General features: G+C 34.1%; 1 protein-coding gene across 3 annotated transcripts; it reads right to left on the bottom strand.

The window, feature by feature from the left end:
* Nucleotides 1–2001: 2001 nt before the first annotated feature.
* LOC103409978 (probable LRR receptor-like serine/threonine-protein kinase At3g47570) lies at nucleotides 2002–8265 on the bottom strand. Of its 3 annotated transcripts, none has more exons than XM_008348755.4 (6): nucleotides 7630–8265; nucleotides 7427–7498; nucleotides 7260–7331; nucleotides 5649–6008; nucleotides 2626–4632; nucleotides 2002–2537 (listed from the first exon to the last, which is right to left on the bottom strand). In XM_008348755.4, exons 1-6 carry the CDS (start codon nucleotides 8207–8209, stop codon nucleotides 2140–2142), a joined length of 3489 nt encoding a protein of 1162 aa, XP_008346977.3. In that variant the 5' UTR covers nucleotides 8210–8265; the 3' UTR covers nucleotides 2002–2139. The 3 variants fall into 3 exon arrangements, with proteins under 3 accessions (XP_008346977.3, XP_070680534.1, XP_070680535.1); XM_070824433.1 differs by having other exon boundaries at nucleotides 7260–7337; XM_070824434.1 differs by lacking the exon at nucleotides 7260–7331.
* Between the last annotated feature and the right edge of the window lie 811 nt (nucleotides 8266–9076).

Consider the following 9076-nt stretch of genomic DNA (forward strand, 5'->3'; position numbering starts at 1 on the left):
AACACACAGCAGTGATAATTATATAATTGTCACTCAATTCTACGACGTTATCCGACCGGCAAACGTTTTGCAGCGATCGTTGATCAAATTTTCCGATAACAAGTTCATTGTCCAACAGTGACTTTTAAAATAAACATTCTAGGTGATGAATTTTCTTCTAAGGTCTCTCTAACTTTACTGTGCATGCGTGTAAAACAACAATAAACTCACACAAAAAATATAATTAAAGATGAGAAAGTTGCACCTCGTGCTATTTTTTATGTCATTGTTGAACATGACATGACATTTTCGAGCGACTCAAAAAAATTCTGGCGTCAATGACAATCCAGCACTGGAGTCGGTGGTCTGTGAATCATGTATAATGGAGGAAAAAATATAAATATTTCTATGCTTAAAAATGTCTGGACTTACAAATAAAATGATTTGAGCTTGGTAATTGATATTTTTTCTTGATACATATTAAAATTGATATTTAATCTGATTTTGCCTCATTATTTTGGAGTTCATGAATCGAGTCCTACAACTGTATGCCACGCTTGGAAACGAATTAAAGTTTTCACCTATAGTTGTGCAAACAAATTAAGCAATGGAGTTTCTTGTTACAATACCAAGACCCCACAAAATTTCAGGATATGTATATTTGGCATGGAAATATGTTCAATTTCATTTGATTGAATATTTCATCCCTTGTAAATAATATTTTTTTTTCATCGTATAAATTTCAAAATCAGGAAGGGGTAAACGCGAAGATCACAAACTAATGACCGGAGCAATCTAGCGAAGATCACAAACTTAATATTTAAGATGATATTCTTTGGTGTATGCTTTTCGCAAACGATATAGTGTTGATAGATGAAACGCAGGAAGGGGTAAACGCGAAGCTTAACCTTTGGAGAGAAGTGTTGGAATCTGAAGGTCTTCGCCTAAGCCGATCAAAGACATAATATATGGAGTGCAAATTCAGTGCAAACGGAGGCCAAAATGAGTTAGGGATGAGGATCGGAGATCAGGAAAAACCAAAGAGCGACCGTTTTCGCTACCTATGATCTATCTTGCAAAAGAACGGAGAATTTGATGGAGATCTCACCCATAGAATACAAGCTAGATGGATGAAGTGGAAAAGTGCATCCGGCGTGTTGTGTGACCGTCGTAGGCCACTGAAGCTCAAGGGAAAATTTTATAGGACGGCAATAAGGCCGGCAATGCTGTATGGCATAGAATGTTGGGCGGTGAAGCATCAACACGTAGGTGTAGTGGAGATGAGGATGCTTCGTTGGATGTGTGGGCACACGAGAAAGGATAAGATTAGGAATGAGGATATCCGAGGTAAAGTAGGAGTAGCCGAAATTGAAGGAAAGAGGAGAGAAAATCGGTTACGGTGGTTTGGACATGTGCAAAGAAGGCCTACTGACGCTCCGGTTCGAAGATATGACCACGGGACAGAGGTTCAGGACCGAAGGGGTAGAGGAAGACCTAATAAAACTTTGGAAGAGACCCTAAGAAAAGATTTAGAGTACTTGGATCTAACAGAGGACATGACACAAAACCGAGCACAATGGCGTTCTAGGATTCATATAGCCGACCCCACTTAGTGGGAAAAGGCTTTGTTGTTGTTGTTGTTGTTGTATAAATTTCAAAATCAGAATCGTTAAATTCTTAATTCCCACTTTAAAGATCATTCATACAAAAAACATTTGAATTGGAAATCGTTTACTCATACAAATGTAACAGATCATGCGTTTTTTTCTTTTCTTGTTTTTATTTTGTGATTGTACTGAAAATGCTCGGGGTTTTTTTTTCTTGTCCTTGTCTCTTCTCGACTGCACATTAGGACTCACGGGTGGGTTTGCTTTCTCCTTTGACAAGGAGCTTGGTTAGATTCATCAAGAAGACAAGTTTGGTATAACACTTGCTTCAAAAGGCTTTGTTTTCTCTTTCTCCTTTGACAACATGAATTGCTAGCTACAACTTTCAGTGCTTAGGTGATATTTGATGAAATAATTATGTTTGATCAATCAGTCTGGACTTTCCACTATATACTTCAAGCCAATATACAATTGTTTCAAATACTAATGCATCAAATAAGGACTGAAACTGAATCAAAATGCATACACGAGGACCCATACATTAAGAACTCTATCAAAGTGCATGAACAAGAGGACGGTTTAACTGCACACTTCTTGCAGCATCCCGCAAAAACTTGATTTTTATTTTTTTGAGTGTGGCTACAGCTTCTTGCATGTTTATTCTCTCGCCTGGTAGCTCTGCACAGCAAGCAAGAGCTAATCGCATAATGGAAGATAAGCAATCTATCTTAGTCACAAAACCAGGATCTTCCTCTTGTGTTACAAGTAAATTGGCATCCACAACTTCAGCTATTGCATCTGATGAAAGTGAATTTGCAACCCATTGCCTTAGATTCATTTCCTCAACAAACATTTCATTCGTAGGCTTCATTTTTGTGAATGTTTCCATGACTACAATACCAAAACTGTACACATCCCCTTGCGTAGAAACAATTCCATCCATCCCGTACTCTGCAATATTAATATACCAAAGAAAGTTAGAAGTTCCAGTTCTTCATGATTCTAAAATTGAAAGACATTAAACTAGCAAGTAGATCACCTGGAGCCATATACCCAACTGTGGCTAGGGTCATGGTTCGGGTCATGGAATCCCCGAAACCCAAGAGTTTTGCAATGCCAAAATCCGCAACATGTGCAACCATATCATCATCTAGTAGGATATTGCTTGGCTTCAAATCACAATGGACAATTGGCACTGAATAACCATGGTGTAGATATTCCAATGCCAATGCAACATCTACCATTATATTCAACCTCTTTAGGATATTAAAAGAAAAGTTTTGAGAATACAACCACTTCTCAAGGCTACCATTAGGCATATAGTTCAGTACCAAGGCTTTGAAATCCAATTGACTGCAACAGCTAATGATTTTGATAAGATTTCGGTGCCGAATATTACTTAGCGTTTCACATTCCCTCTCAAAACTCTTGAAAGCCCCTTCTAGCTGCAAATCGAAAATCTTTACTGCAACATCTATCCCATCTGAGAGTGTCCCTTTATATACTGAACCAAAACCCCCACTTCCAAGTAAGTTGCTATCGTTAAATCCATTTGTCGCCCTTAGAAGTTCCAGGTGCGAAACTCTTCTCCAAAGAGATTGAGGCAACACGGTAGCCTCTGTTGCATCTTCAATTTTCCTTTTCCTTTGCAGTATAGACACAAAGGCTACTAGGAATATTGTTGCTATGATTATTGCTGGAATAATATATTTCAAGTTGGATGAACCAGCTTTCCTTGAATTTGGTTGAAGTGTATTGTTTTTGCATGGTGGGACATGGAATCGAGCTGCACCACACAACGCCTTATTCGAGACAAATGATGGAGCAGAGAAGTTTTTGAAAGGTCCGCCTTCTGGAATTTCCCCTTGGAGTTGGTTGAAAGAAAAATTCAGGTACTTCAGATTCAAGAATGCTTCTAGCGACTTTGGAATTGCTTCAGACAAACTGTTCTTGGATAAATCCAACTGTATCAGGCCTGTCAATTTGCCGAATGAACTGGGAATAGGGCCTTCAAAATTATTATCTGCCAAGGAGAGACTAATTAAATGTAGAAGATCCCCAACGCTGCTTGGTATAACACCAAATAAATTGTTGCTTGATAGATCCATGTATGACAAAACTTTCAACTGGCCGATATCTTGTGACAGAGATCCATTTAGAAGATTTGATGACAAGTTGAAGAACCAGACTTGTTCTAGTTCCCACAATGTAGATGGCAGTGTAGAAGTTAACAAATTGGAGGCTAATGATAGAATTCCAAGATTTGCAGATAGATTGCCTAAGCAAGAAGGTATAAAACCAGAAAGTTGATTCTGACTCAAATATAATACAGAAAGTTTGTTTAGTTGACAAAGTTTATCGGGAATATATCCTTGCAACTTGTTATCAACCAAATACAAACCTTGGAGACTCCCTAGTCTTCCTATCGAAGTTGGAATTAACCCGCTCAATTGATTGGATACCAGGTTTAAGGATATCAAGCTGCTCAAGTTGCCAATATCATTGGGAATGCTACCCTTCAATTTGCATTCGCTTAAAGAAATTTTTTGAAGCGATGTAGAGTAATTCTGAAAAGAAATAGGAAGAGGAGCGTTTAAAGGATTACGTCCCAGGATGAGTACCCCAAGATTTCTAAGATTACCTAAACAAGAAAGGAAATTTACTTCTGGAGTTGAAGTGTCAACCGTCAAATTATTTTGGTATAAGCTAAGATACTCAAGGTTTGCTAAGGCACATAGTTTGTTAGGAATAAACCCGGAAAATGAATTGTCGGAAATGTCTACATGATTGAGCTTAGAGCCATTGGAGATAAAATTGGGAATGACTCCGCTGAGTTCATTCATTCCTAAATATATACTTTGTAGGTTCGGAATTCCAAGGCCTATGTTTGCTGGGAGGCTACCTGAGAGTTGATTACCAACAAGTGAAAGTACTGTCATCTTTGACATATTGAAGATTGTGGATGGAAAGGGGCCATTGAGATTGTTAAAATCCAGTGACAAATACTGTAGACTTTGAAGATTGCCAACTTCATATGGTATAATACCTGCCACAGTTAGTATTAGCACACAATAGCGTTAGCATTCCTAAAATAATATTAACTCCATAGTTTCACTGGATCATTAAAAAGAAAATAAAAATACGACAAGGAATTGGGCATATGTAGAGAAGATGGAAGGATACGCTCTGTTTAGGAATTATGAAATGGAATGTGATATCCACACATATTTTTTTATTTCTCAACACACCTTTCTAATTTTCGGCCGTCGGATTGGATAAATTAAAGAAGATCAACACATAAAAATTAATAAAGGATGTGTGAGAAGTAATTATGAAATCTAATGAGTACTTAATGTACTTACTTTCTGATTTAATTCAATAAAAAATGCCAGATATTCAATGCTTTTAAAGCTAAAGAAAAATCAAATAAAAAATTTATTATTTTTTAATGAGTACTTACTTTATGTTTTGAATCAATAAAAAAATGCCACATATTCCATGCTTTTTAAAGTTAAAGGAAAATTAAATAACATATTTATTATATTTTTTAAACAAAAAAACTGAAATATAATTGACCAAATCAAAAAGTAACTACACACTAGTGATCTCTCCAAATACGGACCAGGATCCTCGCCGAATCCATTCCCTGAGGATCCTAGGGGGCCCACAATCCTGTTCATTCATCGTATATCGTGTAGTCATAAATTATTTAAAATTTAAAATTTAAAATTCAAATGTAAATAGTACCTAACAAAAACTGACTGCACGATATACGATGAACGGACAGGATTGCGGGATCCCTAGGAAATGGATCCAGCGAGGATCCTAGTGCTCCAAATACTATCCGTTTGACGTTAGTTAGGTGAGATGGACTTATAATTGAGTAATTAAATACTTGATATTTATTTTTTACATCGAATATTAATTATTGTATTTGAGTATTTCGAACCATTCACGATTGAAAATAGCACCCCACCTTTATCATTGAAAAATAAATCATCATGCTTGGAACAAGGAAATAAATTGCTCTAATTAAGACTAATAGACTTGGCAATTAAGTACCTATTAAGGTGTTGTTGCCAAAACCAAGCTGTGTTAACTGGGTCAAGTTTCCAATACTTCTTGGTATGCTTCCACTGAAATTATTATAGTCCAATACCAAACTAAGGAGCTCTTTGCACTGCCATAACTTGTGTGGAAGTGGACCATCAAACTGGTTGTGAGCCGAATTTAACACCTGGATGCTTGGAAGATGTTGGCATATATTGTCCGGAAAACTACCACTTAAGTTGTTTCCGTTTAGAGCCAAAATTGTCAAAGAGGACATGTTGAAGATAGCCAAAGGAATGGGGCCTTTTAGGGCATTAGCCTGCACATACAACTTCTCCACCTCATCTTTACTGCCAATCAAGTTTGGAATTTCTGAAGAAAAAAAAGAGGAGAAATTAGGTTAACATCTTTTTTTTTGCTACTTCATTAATTAAAATCCAATTCATTTTCAATTTTTGATCAAGGTCCTTGGGTTTTAATAACATCATTAATTATTTGAATAATAAAATATTTATATTTTTAAATATACTCCTTTAGTGTTAAAAATGTTACAATTAGTATATTTATATTTATGGCTAAATTTTTTATCATATATTTTTATTTTTAGTTTGTACCTATTTTTAATTTGTACCAAAAATTTTTTTTTCATTTTTAATTTGTACCCATATATTAGTTTCTTTTTGTGCCCCTATTTTTTAAAGTTTTATTTGTGTTTGTACCCATGTGTATACCATTACGCGACATTGTATATTTAATCAATGATAGAATAATTACATATGGTATATTTATGTTTTATGCCTAAACTTTGTATCATATATTTATATTTTTAGTTTGTACCCACTTTTAATTTGCAACATTTTTTTTAATTTGTAGTATTTTATTTTTAGTTTTATTTTGTACCCATGTATATTAATTCTTTTTAGCGCCTATATTTTAAAAAAATTCATTTGTACTCATAATTTTTTAATCTTTTATATGTACCCTAATTTATTTATAATGTACCCATTCTTCTTTATTAATGTACCACTTTGTGTATATGTGAAATGTGCCAATTTTTTTGTAAAATGTACCAAAACACTATGGATACATTCTTTTGCCATTTATTATTTCTTATTTTTACATAGTTTTTATCCATTTATTCAATCAAAATGTTTGAAGTTTTTTATTGTAACCGTTTCTAATAGTATTTTATAATGAGAGATTTTAAATTTATTATATAAAATATCAAACAATTAATGTCAAAACTATAAAAATATAAATATTAATTGTAATATAAAGAGGTGTACAAAGTTAAGGGACTTTGATCAAACTTTGAATACCATTAAGGTTTCAATCAAAGAATGTTAAGAGTTAGGGACCGTATTCAAAGTATCCCAAAAAAAAAATCACATATAGGTTTTCTATATAATATTATATATGATATATAATAATGCGAAAAAAGCTAGGGAAGTCACATTTATGCGTACCACGTTGTCTTAATTACCTCTGTGAAACCTACTAGTATTAATCAGTGCACCCTGTTTCTATGAGAAATGTGGTACAATGAGTATTGTTTACAAAAATGTGATTTCACCAGCATTAATCTAATAATACTTAAAAATGACAAAGCTGAGTCTTTCCTACCTTCGAGCATGTTAAAATCAAGGTATATATTCCTGAGCATGGTTAAGTTCCCAATTTCTCTTGCTATGCTACCTGTTACTTAAGTAAAATATGTAAACCCCCGTAGTTAAAAAATGAACCAACAAAGTATGTTATATAATCATGGCAACAAGCTGATTGAGTCATACCTTTGAAATTGTTATTTCCAAGTAATATCTCTTGCAACACTGTTAACCTCTCGATTTCTCTTGGTATGGTACCTATCAAAGTATAGGGTTTGTAATATGTATTGGCCACAGAAAAGGAATAAGGAAAAAAGTAAAAACTAGCAGATAAATAACATGGTATGGAACCTGATAGCTTGTATGGTAATTGGTTCGCATGTACGTACCGGATAGCTGGTTGCTTCTTAGATTAAGTACTTGAAGTGCAGATAAGTTGAAGATGGCGTTTGGTATGGGACCTGAAAATTGATTACCGTACAAATTGAAGGTTTGAAGTTTAGATAACAACCCGAACCATGATGGAATGGTTCCTTCAAAGTCATTGAATTCAAAGCTAATCAACTTCAGCCTGCGTAGATTAGACAATTCCGGGGGCAAGGTACCACCAAAACTGTTGTTTCTGAATTCCAATTGAACAAGAAATGAGAGGTTGCCTAGGTGGGGAGGGATGGTTCCAGTGAGACCCATGTAGGAGAGATTCAAGGTTGTCACTCTAAGGTGGCGTGCACTGCAAGTAACGCCAACCCAGTTGCAAATGTCGGAAATGGAGGTAGACCAGTTGGTGGTCAAGATGTTTTGAGGATCAATGGTGATATGGGATTTGAGGGCAAGAAGAGCAGACTGATCTGTGCTGATGTTGGTTTGTGCTGCTACGGAACCCGTTATTAAGATAGGTATGTATACACAACAGTATTGGAATAGCAGCAACGACAAAGTTGTCGACGAGAGGAAACGAGTTCTCGCCATTGTTATATGTGCTGAGTTCCATGAAATCAGAAGAAATGGGATCTCAAAGGTAGTCTTTTTAACTTTGAAAACTTTGACATTATTATTGATTGACTGCCAAAAAGAAAATAAATTATTGACTAATTAAACATTTAAAACATAAAAAAAAATCCTTCTATTTTTTTTTTTAATGGGATGCGCATCTTGTTGAATAGGTCTTTGGAAACACTTAAATAAACCACATGCATCTTCAACTTAGAGAAAAAACATTTTGGATTGAGCAATGGCGTAGTCAATTTTTTTTTTTATGGGTGGGCTAGTTAAAAAAATGGACACTTTGGATGCGGTCCCTAGTTATCAATATTCTTTAACTGAGATCTTGTATGTTTTTAGTTTTTGATCGAAGTCCTTGAATTAATGTAATAGTGTAAGTTACTATATTTTTTTAATTAAAAATTAGAAATTAAAATTTGTATTTGTTTATATTAATGAGATTTTAAATATAACTCATAATTTGTGGGATTAAAAATAATAAAATATAAATTAATACTCTCTATATATTGTGTGTGTGTGGGTACATTCATCAAAATTAACAAAAAAAAAAGAATTATTGTACCAAAACATGGATACATTCTCCAAAACACAAAAAAAAAAAGAGATGATATTAGGCTTAATAATGTTAGTAAATTTATTCAATTAAACTTCACATAGATACATTCTCAAATCAACGAAATAAGAATGTGCCCATATAAGCTTAAAAATAAATTAAAAATTTTTTAATGGATTTTATATTAAAAAATTGGGTACATTTTATATAAAAAAAATTGTACATTTTATATTAAAAAAGGGTACATTTTACATATAACAAATTGTTATATTTAAAAATGG

Source organism: Malus domestica, chromosome 07 (genome assembly GCF_042453785.1).
Source record: "Malus domestica chromosome 07, GDT2T_hap1".
In the NCBI taxonomy this organism is placed as follows: domain Eukaryota; kingdom Viridiplantae; phylum Streptophyta; class Magnoliopsida; order Rosales; family Rosaceae; genus Malus; species Malus domestica.

What these genes read in the sequence shown, in the direction of transcription:
- LOC103409978 (XM_070824433.1), bottom strand. Translation starts at nt 8,209, where the DNA reads ATGGCGAGAACTCGTTTCCTCTCGTCGACAACTTTGTCGTTGCTGCTA. An exon ending in TGGAAATAACAATTTCAAAG is followed by an intron (nt 7,338 to 7,426) that starts GTATGACTCAAT and finishes ATTTTACTTAAG; the next exon opens with TAACAGGTAGCATAGCAAGA. An exon ending in TGATTTTAACATGCTCGAAG is followed by an intron (nt 6,009 to 7,259) that starts GTAGGAAAGACT and finishes TTTTTTCTTCAG; the next exon opens with AAATTCCAAACTTGATTGGC.